The 14129-nt window shown below is 35.4% G+C and overlaps 1 protein-coding gene across 1 annotated transcript in view; it reads right to left on the bottom strand.

The window, feature by feature from the left end:
- GFM2 (GTP dependent ribosome recycling factor mitochondrial 2) overlaps positions 1 to 14129 on the bottom strand; it is a 45888-nt gene that overhangs the window by 28580 nt on the left and 3179 nt on the right. The window contains exons 2-7 of the mRNA XM_003810463.3: positions 13914 to 14000; positions 11134 to 11218; positions 9602 to 9659; positions 9080 to 9177; positions 1590 to 1715; positions 793 to 881 (exon numbers count right to left, since the gene is read on the bottom strand). Coding sequence (XP_003810511.1) covers positions 793 to 881; positions 1590 to 1715; positions 9080 to 9177; positions 9602 to 9659; positions 11134 to 11218; positions 13914 to 13976 — 519 coding nt within the window. The 5' untranslated portion in view covers positions 13977 to 14000. The remainder of the gene's footprint in view (positions 1 to 792; positions 882 to 1589; positions 1716 to 9079; positions 9178 to 9601; positions 9660 to 11133; positions 11219 to 13913; positions 14001 to 14129) is intronic.

Below are 14129 nucleotides of genomic sequence, written 5' to 3'. Positions count from 1 at the left end.
ACAGCTGTAATTTTGATAAAGTTCCAGGAATCAACTTTTGTTATTTATGTTTCATGCTTCTTATGTCCTCTAAGAAATTTTTACCTACCCCAAGGCTGTAAAGATATTTTTCTTCTAGAAGCTATGTATACATAACAACACTGTGATCCACTCCAAATTAATTTTTGTGTATGATGAGGTATGTGTGTGAGGCGTGGAGGGTGAATATCATAAATTTTCAAAGAACAAAAACATATTGCAAATCAAAACAAAAAACTCCCACCATTCCACCTGCCAGCTAAAAGCTCATCCATTGTTTAAAACAAGTGCCTTCTCCTTCATGAATTCAGCAACTTCCTATTCAAGCACATTTCAATCTTGTAAGTAATGCAATCTGTTTGAATGATTAAACGTCAAATTTATCTAAAGTTATAACAACAGAAAAATGGAACTATTAGGAAATAAAGTGACCCAGAAAGAAACAGAAATAACAGTGTATAATCAATCTCACACCACAGTGTCTTCTGCCAGAATCCATTAAACTATGGCAGGCTAACTTGTTAGCTCAAAAGTAAGGTAGAATCTCTGATCTCTCAAAGTTCTTGACACTAGCTTTCCTGTTTCTCCTTTTACTATGAAATATCTGAGATTACATATAGATTACATCTCAATATAAATTCTGATTTCCTTTTAACATTATTTGATTTATGTGAACTTACCAAATAGATGGTTACAGTTAACTAAATTTGATATATTCTACTTTTTAAAAAATCATGCTGTTCTAATTCCCTTTACTTTGGCAATATTATTTACCTCTACACCAGCAGAGGCATCAAATACAGCCACTGCACCATCCAACACTCTTAGGCACCGCTCAACCTCCAAAGTAAAGTCCACATGACCTAAGAAAAAGATAAGATGTATAATGCCTTCTTTTTAACAAAACCATCATATGATCCAGCAATCTCACATCTCACTCCTGGGGGGGGGGGGGGGGGTGTGTGTGTGTATATATATGTATATATATAAAGGTATTGAAAGCAGAGTCTCAGAGCTATTTGCACACCCTCCATAGCAGCACTGGTAGACAAAAGGTGGAAACAACCCAAATGTCCACTGATGTATGAATGGATAAACAAAATGTGATATACACATACAATGGAATACTACACAGAATAAAAAAGAAAATATTGTAGCACATTGTCACACGCTACAATATGAGAAAATTTGAGGGCTTTATGCTAATGAGATAAGCCAATCACAAGAGGACAAATACGGTATGATTCCACTTACATAAGGCATCTAAGCTAGTCAAATACATAGGTATACAAAGTAGATAGTGGTTAGCAGGGGTGGAGGGAGGGGGCAAAAGGGAATTGTTGTCCAATGAATATAGTTTCATTTCTGCAAGATAAAAAAGTTCTGGACATCTGTTTCACAGCAATGTGATTATACTTAACACTACTAAACTGTACACTTAAAAATGGTTGAGATGGTAAATTTTGCAACACATGTTTTTTTACCACAATAAAAAGCAAAACAAAAACCCCAGAAAAACAAAAAAACTCCAAATGACGCAGCATCTCTGTGTTACTGGAATCGTACCATACCTGGTGTATCAATTAGATTGACTCTATAACCTTTCCAATCAAATGTAACAGCAGCTGATTGAATAGTAATGCCTCTTTCTCGCTCTTGGGCCATGAAATCTGTCACTGTGTCTCCATCGTCAACATCTAGCCAGGAAAAAGATGATCAGTTTAGTCTTAATAGCAAGTGTATTTTATTCGTGCTCAATATCTACCTGACACAGTTTAACCTGCCTTAAGAAAAATCTTTCCTAAAATATTTGGTTTAATAGAGCCTTTACTCTTTCACTAAGTAAATCCTCATGGTAGAAAAAGTTTTTCAGCTAGATTAGTAATTTTGTCATAAAAGGAATTTTTCATCAAGATGAAAATCCTTTAAGTTTACTGAACTTATTTTACTTACTTACTTCTTTTATTTCTTACATAGCTTAACTATCATTACCCCCTTTTTATCTGATGTCCCTCCCTCCTGATCCCTTGATAGGAGGCAGAGTGGTACAGTGAAAGAACACAGACAGACATAGCTTTAAATCCCAACTTTACCACTTAGCACTCTATGATCTTGAGGCAAACTACTTAACCTAGTTTGTAAAATAAGGCTAGTAAAGCCATCCTTGCTGGGTTGTTATTATAAGGATGAAAGGAGACAATATATATAAAGTACCTAGTCTAGTAGATGATAAATGATAGCCACACGGAATGAGGTAGAGAAAAAAATTCATCCAATATTAAATTATCCTTTACAAACCCATCTCATTACTAAATTTTCCAAAGAGAAGGGATTTAGTTGTACAAGTGCAAGTAGTCTCATAGAACTTCTACAGTATAAAGTCACAAAAAAACTATCCTGAACTTTATCCAAAAAGTTCACTGAAATTATTGTGCAGTAAAATTCTGTAGTTGAATTAAGCATATTATTCTAATTAAATTTATAGACAGTAAAAGAAATAAACAGTTGATCTTTACCATTATCATGGCCTTATACTACCATTTATTTCAGCATTAAACCCCTAAAACGGTAGCTAGTTGCCCCATATATGTGTATGTGTATGTGCATATGTATAAATATGTACACACACACATAATCTAAACACCAGAGGAGGAAATAGCAAGAAAAATGTATTTGACAGCAACTCAAATATAACTCTATGTTAATACCTATAATTGTATTAGTGTCAGTTATTCCCAACATCACTGCCAAAGAAAATAATATCATTAAGGATACAGACCAAATAACTAACTATAAGTTCTAAATGAGACAGTAAGTTTTAAAAACACTTACACAGTAGTAAGCATTTTCACAATTATAAAGATCTTTATTTCACATTATCTTTATGATTATTCATATGACTAATAAAGTCAACCTTGGATCAGCAAGTTCTACAACAACCTGGATAGTTTTTAGGCTATGGTCTGAACTAGAAAAGAACTTCAAAAGATAGCCGTACAAAAACACATGGACAATCACTGCAGTTTTGCACTCAGAAAGCCCCATCCTTAGGGGAAGGAGGAGAGCCCCACATCAAGGGAGCACCCCGTGAAACAAAAGAATCTGAACAGTAGCCCTTAAGTGCCAGATCTTCACTCTGACATGGTCCACCCAAATGAGAAGGAACCAGAAAAACAATTCTGGTAACATAACAAAACAAGGCTCTTTAATTCCCCCCACCAAAAATCACACTAGCTCACCAGCAATGAATCCAAACCAAGACAAAATCTAAATTGCCAGAAAAAAGAGTTCAGAAGGTCAATTATTAAGCTACTCAAGGAGGCACCAGAGAAAGGTGAATACCAACTTAAAAAAACTGTTTAAATATTACAGGATATGAACGGAAAAATCTCCAGAGAAACAGCCAGCATAAATAAACAATCACAACTTCTGGAAATGAAGGACACACTTAGACAAATGCAAAATACACTGGAAAGTCTCAGCAATAGAATTAAGTAAGTAGAAGAAACAACTTCAAAGGCCAGGTGTGGTGGCTCACACCTGTAATCCCAGCACTTTGGGAGGCTGAGGCAGGCAGATCACTTGTGGTCAGGAGTTCAAGACCAGCATGGCCAACATAGTGAAACCTTGTCTCTACAAAAATACAAAAATTAGTCAAGCATGATGGTGTGTGTCTATAATCCCAGCTACTCAAGAGGCTGAGGTGGGAGAATCGCTTGAACCTGGGAGGTGGAGGTTGCAGCGAGCCGAGATTGTACCACTGCACCTTAGCCTGGGTGACAGAGCAAGACTCCATCTCAAAAAGAGAAGAAACAACTTCAGAGTTCAAAGACAAGGCTTTTGAATTAACCCAACCTGACAAACACAAAGAAAAAAGAATTTTAAAAAAATGAACAAAGCCTCTAAGAAGTTTGGGATTATGTGAAATGAGCAAACCTAAGAATAACTGGCATTCCCAAGAAAGAAGAGAAATCTAAAAGTCTGGAAAATGTTTTTAAGGAAATAATCAAGGAAAACTTCCCTGGCCTTGCTAGAGATCTAGACATCCAAATACCAGAAGCTCAAAGAACACCTGGGAAATTCATCACAAAAAGATCATCGTTTAGGCACAGAGTCATCAGGTTATCTAAAGTCAAGACAGGAAACAATTTTAAGAGTGTGGGGAAAAAACATCAGGTAACCTATAAATAAAAACCTATCAGATTAACAGCAGACTTCTCAGCAGAAACCCTACCAGCTAGTAGGAATTTGGGTCCTACTTTAGCCTCCTTAAACAAAACAATTATCAACCAAGAATTTTGTATCCAGAGAAACTAAGCTTCATAAATGAAGGAAAGATGTAGTCTTTTTCAGACAATCAAATGCTGAGAGAACTCACCACTAGCAAGCCAGCACTACAAGAACTACTAAAAGCAGCTCTAAATCCTGAAACAAATCCTCAAAATACACCAAAATAGAACCTCCTTAAAGCATAAATCTCACAGGACCTATAAAACAATAATACAATGAAAAAAAAAACCAGGTATTCAGGCAACAAATAGTGACAATAGTACCTCACATCTGAATACTAACATTGAATGTAAATGACCTAAATGTTCCACTTAAAAGATAAAGAATGGTAGAATGGATAAGAGTTCACCAAGTACCTGCTGTCTTCAAGAGACTCACCTAACACATAAAGACTCACATAAACTTAAGGTAAAGGGGGGAAAAAGATACTCCATGCTAATGGACACCAAAAGTGAGCAGGAATAACTGTTCTTATATCAGACAAAACAATCTTTAAAGAAGCAGCAGTTAAAAAGACAAAGAGGGATATTATACAATGATAAAAAGACTAGTCCAACAGGAAAATATCGCAATCCTAAATATATATGCACATAACATTGCAGCTCCCAAATTTATAAAATAATTACTACTAGACCTAAGAAATGAGATAGCAACACAATAATAATGGGGGACTTTAATACTCTACTGACAGCACTAGACAGGTCATCAAGACAAAAGGTCAACAAAGAAACAATGGACTGGCCAGGCGCAGTGGCTCATGCATGTCATCCCAGCACTTTGGAAGGCTGAGGTAGGCGGATTACCTGAGGTCAGGAGTTCAAGACCAGCCTGGCCAACATAAAAATACAAAAATTAGCCAGGCATGATGGTGGGCACCTATAATCCCAGCTACTTGGGAGGCTGAGGTAGGGGAATTGCTTGAACCCGGGAGGTGGAGGTTGCAATGAGCCAAGATCGCACCATTTCACTCCAGGCTAGATGACACAGCCAGACTCCATCTCAAAAAAGAGACAATGGATTTAAACTATATCCTAGAACAAAAAGACTTAATAAATATTTACAGAACATTCTTCCCAAAAACTGAAGAATATATATTCTATACATCAGCATGTAGAACATTCTCCCAGATAGACCACAAGACAGGCTACAAAACAAGTCTAATAAAGTTAAGAAAATCAAAATTATATCAAGTACTCTCTCATATCATAGTGGAATAAAACTGGAAATCAACTCCAAAAGGAACCCTCAAAACCATGCAAATACATGGAAATTAAATAACCTGCTCCTGAATGATCATTGGGTCAACAATGAAATCAAGATGGAAATTTAAAAAGTGAAACGAAAAGCTGGTTCTTTGAAAAGATAAATAAAATTGATAGACCATTAGTAAGATTAACCAAGAACAGAAAATATCCAAATAAGCTCAATTAGAAACAAAACAGGAGATACTATAACTGATACCACAGAAATACAAAAGATCACTCAAAGCTACTATGAACACCTTTACGTGCATAAACTAGAAAACCTAGAGGAGATGGATAAATTCCTGGAAATATGCAATCCTCCTAGATTAAACCAGGAAGAAACAGAAACTGAACAGACAAATAACAGTGAGAAGGAAATGGTAATTAACAAGTTGCCAACAAAAAACATCTAGGACCAGATGGATTCGCAGCTGAATTCTATCAGACATTCAAAGAATTGGCACCAATTCTATTGATGCTATTCTACAGATAGAGGGAATCCTCCCTAAATCATTCTATGAAGCCAGTATCACCATAATACCAAAAGCAGGAAAAGACACAACAAAAAAAGGAAAACTACAGACCAATATCCCTAATGAACACAGAAGCAAAAATCCTCAACAAAATACTAGCTAACTGAATCCAACAGCATACCAAAAAGATAATCCACCATGATCAAGTAGGTTTCATACCAGGAATGCAGGGATAGTTTAACATCTGCAAGTCAATAAATGTGATATATCACATAAACACAATTAAAAACAAAAATCACATGATCATCTCAATAGACTCAGAAAAAGCATTTGACAAAATTCAGCATCCCTCTATGATTAAAACCCTCCTCAAAATTGGCATAGAAGGGACATACCTTAAAGTAATGAAAGCTAACTATGACAAACCCACAGCCAACATTATACATATATGTGTATATACATATACACATACACATACATGCACACCACATTTTCTTTGAAAATGCACATCAAAAGCACAATGCAATACCACCTTACTCCTGCAAGAATGGCCACAATCAAAAAATAACAGATGTTGGAGTGGATGTGGAGTGGACATATACACCACATTTTCTTTATCCACTCATTGATTGGCATTTGGGTCGGTTCCATATTTTTGCGAATTGTGATGTTATAAACATGCGTGGTCAAGTATCTTTTTCGTATAATTATTTCTTTTCCTCTGGGTAGATACCAAATAGTGGGATTGCTGGATCAAATGGTAGTTCTACTTTTAGTTTTTAAAGGAATCTCCACACTGTTTTGCACAGTGGTTGTACTAGCTTACATTCCCACTAACAGTGTAAAGTGTGTGTGTGTATATATATATATATATATATATACACACACACACACATATACACACCATGGAATACTACTCAGTCATAAAAAAGAACGAAATAATGGCATTCGCAGCAACCTGGATGGAACTGGAGACCACTATTCTCGGATGGAATTGGAGGCCAGGATTCTAAGTGTAGTAACTCAGGAATGGAAAACTGACATCATTTGTTCTCACTCATAAGTGGGATCTAAGCTATGAGGATGCAAAGGCATTAGAGTGATACAATGAACTTTGGGGACTCAGGAGAAAGGGCAGGAGGGGAGTGAGGGATAAAAGACTACACATTGGGTACAGTGTACACTACTTGGGTAATGGGTGCACCAAAATCTCAGAAACCACCCCTAAAGAACTTATGTAACCAACCACCTGTTCTCCAAAAGCCTGTTGAAATAAAAAATAAAATAAAATAAGCCTTAGGGGAGAAAACTGTTAACCTAGTTGCTTTTTAGAATATAAAGTCTAAGATTATCTTTAATTATAAATATAATAAACCAGTTATGATAAAGACATAAAATTAAGGGCAATCACAGAGAAAATGTGTGTGTATATAAAAGAGAGAGAGAACATTCTATGTGGGTTCTATTTTTATATATTCAGTTTCTTGGCATCATAAGATTGTGTACATGTCTAGTTTACCTTACTATGAGAGCAAGGTCTTGATATTCTCTTTTTTAACTGTAAATAAGTTATTGCCATGACTTTTGTAGGTGATTTTTCAGCTTAGTGACTATAATTACTGTAAAGCTTGATTTCCTTGTTATAATAAACTGCATTAGTTTGAAATAAATAAATAAAAACACATGGAATATTATTCAGCCTTATAAAAGGAATCTTCACTTGAGCCCAGTTTGAGACCAGCCTGAGCAACACACTGAGGCCCTGTCTCTACCAAAAATACAAAAGTTAGCCAAGTGTGGTGGCACCTGCCTGTAGTCCCAGCTACTCAGGAAGCTGAGGCAGGAGGATCTCTTGTGCCCAAGAGTTCAAGGCTGCAGTGAGCTGTGACTGGGCCACTGCACTCCAGCCTGGGCAACAGAGCAAGAGCCTATGTCTCTAAAAAAAAAAAAAAAAAAAAAAAAATTAAAAAATTAAAAAGGAATCTTGACACATGCTACAACATGGATGAACCTTGAGGACACTGTGCTATGTGAAATAAACCAGTCATAGAAAGACAAATACTTACGATTCCATTTATATGAGGTACCTAGAGTAGTCAAAGTCATGAAGAAAAAGTAGAAGGATGGTTGCAAGGGACCGGGGAGAGGGGAAAATGGGAGTTGTTTAATGGGTATAGAATTTCAATTTTGAAAGATGAAAATGTTTTGAAGATTGGTTGCACAATAATGTGAATATACTTAACACTACCGAAATAGTTAACACTTAGAAATAGTTAAGATGGTAAATTTTATGTTTTTTTAACTACAATTTAAAAGACGAAAGATAACTTGGTTAAGGATTAACAAAATCCTCTTTGATGTGAGAATTTAACTTCTGGTTACTTTTTTTGGTTCTTTTCTTCTAGAAACCAGATAACAGAGGTATGTCAACTACATTCCTAGGCAATATAACTTATGGAAAAAATAACTTCTGATTGGTAAACTAAATCTGAATTGCGAAGAACTATAAATGAATTATATATATAAGTACCTTATGGAGATACCGAACTCTGGGCTTCCCTGTGTATGGCATATACCTTAGGTGACACCTGGAAGCTATGCCTATGAAGTTATAACAAGAGACATTCATTCCTATGGGGCATGAATCTTCTAAGCTAGGGTGGCTCCTATGAATCTTGTCACCTTGCATCTAATCCATTACTCTGGAGCAGCCAAAGAAGATAGCTCCCAGATAGCTACGGGGACTGCTATAAGGACTCTACTAGAAAGAAACACCTAATGCTGGTCTGTTGGTAAGCTGTGGTTCCTGTCCTGTAGCATTCTGAGTAGACGAGTGTCCAGTGGGGCCTATGATAGTCTTATAAGTCTGAATATTTAGTTGAATCTAAGAAGACCCTTTGGTGGGTATTGCAACTATCTTATCTTTAAATTGTGGATTAGACATCAGTAGCTCTATGCCATATTCAAGGTGTGTAGGTTGACTTGTTAACCTAAATATTTTCCAATGATGCTTTTGCTAATGGGGGGGTGGGAAGAGGAGAAATCCATTCTAACCTCCCAGTGATCTTGTATATCCGGAATAGTACAATATTCTTTCTGTGGTGGTAGTTTTGCCTGCATCAATATGAGCCATAATTCCAATATTACGGATTCTGTTTAAAAGGAAAAAATAAGGTAAACTTTACTAAAATTGTAAAACCAAAGTATATATGCTATCCAAATTTCAAAGCTGGTATTTCTATAATTTATAAAACTGTGTAAAAACTAGAAAAATGGAAAACATTTAGACTATATCCACATTACTCTGATAAGATAGCTAAGTAACAAAAGGGCTAACTACAACCTACAATTTTGAGACTATCTTATATTCATTCTATGAAAAGTGTGCTGTTGTTACATTAAAAATTTTTAGCATTAAATTGAGAAAAAATAGCTAAGATACATTATCAACATCTACTTAAAATTGGCTAGGGCAGAAAGTCATAGAAATTACAGCATTCACTCTTGTCCATCAGAAAAAACCTGTAAATTTTCGTGACAGTCTATGGAAAAGCATGATATAATGATAGTACTTACTTAGCTATGGGAGGATTGATGATGGAATGAAGGGATTTGATATCATTTCCTATTAAGCCTAATGAAAAGAAAGTTAAAATTGAACTGTTACATTTATGAAATTTTCCTTTAATTTATAAATGAAAGACTTTAAAATAACCTTAAGCAAATACTGTAATTCCAAATAAAGTAAAATTCAAGCTAAATAAATCTAAAATGAACTAAAATTTATTTCCTTGCAATGTATAAGGAAAGCTATGGATGACAATAAAACAAGGTAAAAGTTTTAAACATCAAGTTCTAGATCATATCCTCAGAAAAATACAGATTCACCCCAATCTCTGCCACCTACTTCACTTCCATTTACAAAATTGTAGAATTAGAATAAATGCTCATAATAATAATCTTAAGGCAATGATCCTGAATCAAAGAAAAAATTTTAAATGCACAGTCCTATAAACCTGCCTTTTCCAGGGTTTGAAGAGCTAAGAGTGATCCTCATGTCAGTTGATAATGAATTATTATACAATTTGGAACTTGCCTTCCTCAGCAATCCCAGGACACAATACCTTTAAAGACAGCCTGGGAGGTTTCACTGAATAGAAGCTATAACAATTTAATACTTTTGAAAGGCCAAGCAGTATTTCTTAAATAAAAAAGTCCATATGGCTTATTCTATGCTTAATGTATAGTTTACCAATATTAAGAAGTAATTTCTAAAGAAACAAGGCAGTTACATTTGTAAATTTAATTAAAACCTTCCTGTTATTTAAACCATTTCTCCCATGTTTCTATAATACAAAAAGAGAATTTTATATTATTTTTGAAACTTCATGGTGGTTTGAAGATCAAAAGATAATCTATACTACTACAGTTAAATTCATATTAGCCAAATTCAGAGACCTAGATACACACCAATAACGTAGCCCATTAAATTAATCTGCCCTTGTAAGTCAACAGCCAATCAGTATTTTTATTCTATTATTCTCACATGACAAACACAGTAATGAGAACAGCAACAGAATTAAACTAGTTTCATAGAGTCTACCATACACTTGCTTGTTTCAAACACAGAAAGGACATTCAAAAGTAAGTCAACTCCTCCACCTTCCAGCTTCTGATGCCATGTATCTAACCTAAACAATCCCAAATACTTAGCCAAACTACTTATAACAATCCCCAAAATAAATTATTCTAGTAAATCTCTCTTGACAGAAAACACTTGCATAAAAAACAGAAATAAACTAGAAAAAGAAATTCACAAGAGCACTCTACAATTACACTCACATGTTAAACTTGCAAACTAGCTACTAAAGCCAACAACCTTTCCTTTGCTCAGTTCATCAGCGTGTTCCTCAGATAAGGAGCACAACTCTACTAATATTTCCTTCTGGCACCTATCTGAACACTCCCGCCCCTAATAATCTCAAGGAAATAGCCAAGAAGTAAAAAATGGTTACAGAGCCCTAATAAGGGAGATTCTTGCAAACAAGAGAGAGAAAAGAGATAAAGCAAACAGCTTAGATAAAATTAGAAGACTCTAACATTTGTACCTGGTAGAGAACTGCAATTTCTTCCAAGCGGCACATGTGGCTTTAATCTTTTTAAACTTGCTCTTATTTTATAGCAGCATATATTCTAGTAAAGAGAAAAAGAAACTTGACATTAATTTTATTTTAGCATCACTTATTACAGTGTTAATATTGTAATTACGCTTTGTCAGAAGATAAAATATTTTGTATAGCTTTAAAGTAGTCCTAATTTATTAACTCCAATTCTTTTAAAAAGTGACAATCCAAATATATCCTAGGGGAAAGAATAAGGATAAAATTAATACTGATTTGCTATTTTGAGCTGACCTTAAAACAATGGTTTTCCTCAACCTGCAGCATTAGCATGGGCTGAGGGCTTGTTTGAAAAACATGCTTAGGCTCCGATCCAGACAAGAGAATCAGAAACTCTTGGGGATGGAGCCAAACAATCTGTTTAAACTAGCTCTCCAGGTGATTCTAATAGCTACAGATTGAGAACCACAACCCTAAAGTTCCGAAAGTCAGAAGCTGAGTCAGAAAGGTTAAATAAGGTATCTCACCCAGAATACACCTTGGTTTTCCTCTACATCTGCTGAAAGGTCTGTAGGGGGCAATGAACTCTAAAACCATTAGTTGTTTTCAGGATTTATTACAGTTACACATTAGAGTCATCTGGAAAGCTTCTTGAAGACACGGGGGTGGGGAGAGAAAATGAGAACTGGAGGAACTGGGCAGTGGCATTTAAAAAAAATTCCCAGGGTGTCTCCAATGTAGCATTCAACTGAGAATCACTGAGTGAGAGCAGGTCTGCTTAAGGCCAAGCCTACCTCCTCTACCTTAGCTGCTTACCTAAACTTCTCATGTTCTCATGTAAAGGCTGAATATTCTCCACCTCAGTTTATGCCCAGACCACTACATATACATTTAATAGCTGCCAATGTAGTTGGAATTGTTAGTGCATGTAATGATTTAGGGCCACCACAATCTGCTTTTTGTTTCATGAACTGCATATCTGTGCGATCTATATTATTAGAAATAATATAGTTACCAAGTTTCTGGCAATAATATGCTACTATCCTCAGAAAATAATTCCACTGCATAATGACTAGGATAAGACCCAGTGTCTATCACAGCGTGCATAGTCTGAAAGTGTCAGCAATAAAAGCACTGAAGAAAAACTGGGTAACTCCTTGGGCCACTTAATGAGATCACAAATGGAATACAGAAATATATCTTCTTCAAAATGCTGCTCAGGTGATTTTTAAAGTAGCAAAAAAAAATTGTAGATGAATGGTAAGGCTTCTTAGCAACAACAACAAAAAAACTGTAGACGAATGGTAAGGCTTCTTAAGGGTTACAGGTTCTCCCATACAGCAGTCATACCCTATCCACAGGGGTTATATTCCAAGACCCCCAGTGGATGCCTGAAACCTCAGATAGTACAGAACCTAATTACTATCAATCAGAACATGGTTCTGTTCATGTCTTCTGCCCACAAATTGAATACCTTTTCCATCTTAACTAAGCTCTTATCATGTTATGTGACCATAATTTTTGCAGTTTGAAGTGCAACAGTAAAACTAGCAAAAATGTCTTTTTCTTTCTTCACAATTTCATGGATAGAAGATTCATTCCTACCACAGATCTTAGCAACCTCAGCATATGATTTGTTTTTTTCCTTATTAAGCCAAGAATTTTCACCTTTTCACTTAAAGGGAGCACTTTATGGCTTCTCTTTGGCACATCCAAATTGCCAGCATCACTACTCTTGCGCTCTGGGACCATGATTAAGTAAAATAAAGGTTACTTGAACACAAGCACTGCAGTATCACAACAGTGAATCTGATAACCCAGATGGCTACTGACTCATGGGTGGGGAGTGTATACAATGTGGATATGCTGGGCAAAGGGATGACTCACCTCCCAGGTGGGATTAAGTGGGATGGCATGAGATTTCATCACAGTACTCAGAATGGCACACAATTTAAAACTTATGAATTATTTCTGGAATTTCCCATTTAATTTTCAGACCACAGTTGACTCTGAGCAACTGAAACAGCTAACAGCAAAACCATGAATAAGGGGAAACTATTGTACTCCCTGTTAAGTCACTGAAGATAAAAAGAAACAACCCAAACAAGCTTTAAAGTAATCTCTCACTTAGCTATAGATAAAAAGGGTATTATTATGTTTGAGGTTTAATATCTTTAAGTATACTGAAGATGTGATAGTTTAGAAAATAATTTATAGTGTTTTGAAGAGGATTCAGGAGTCAGACCAGAGCTAAAGACTAAAACAATGTTCCTGAGACAAATATCAGACTGCCGAAGAAGCTGGCTTCCAACAGCTCTGCAGAAGACAGCCAAAAGTAGTTGTATCAACCATTGTATAATTATGTTGTACTTTGATATTAAGAGAAACTTTATTTCATAAGAGTCTCAATCCATGGATACTTAATATTACAAAGCACATTATTTGTTAGTAGTTTAAAGATGTGCATTAAGTGATGACATTCTTAGATATAAAACCCTACCCCTCCTTCAAAAACAACTGGCATTTTAGTACTCCATGAGACCAGTATTTAGCTACAGCTGTTCTTTTACTTTTAAATTAAGGTAATTTCCTCTTATATTTCTTAATAAATTAAGGTAATTACTTTCAAATTAGTTTAGCTTGAAGATTTCCAAAGGTTATGACTCAACTAAGTTTGGAATCAACAGCTGATGAGATATACTGGGCATTTTAGGCAGTAAAGGAGCTGAGGTTGTTAAAGGACATTTAATTTTATAAGAAATGCTTACATTAATATACACACTGGGTATTGTCTGATGACTCATTGCAAATATCCTCAAGTTGGTCCACATCTTGATCCTCCAAACTGTTATTGTCTGAAAAAATAAATATACAAAATCAAAAAACTAAACTTATGTATTACATGTCAGCAAGGCATATGTAAGTTAGACATATGTAATATGCATGGTAAAATGTATTACTTTTAAAAAGTCGGAACAATATTT

The sequence above is a fragment of the Pan paniscus genome, chromosome 4, assembly GCF_029289425.2.
Source record: "Pan paniscus chromosome 4, NHGRI_mPanPan1-v2.0_pri, whole genome shotgun sequence".
Lineage (NCBI taxonomy): Eukaryota > Metazoa > Chordata > Mammalia > Primates > Hominidae > Pan > Pan paniscus.
This window is presented reverse-complemented; position numbering and strand designations above follow the sequence as displayed.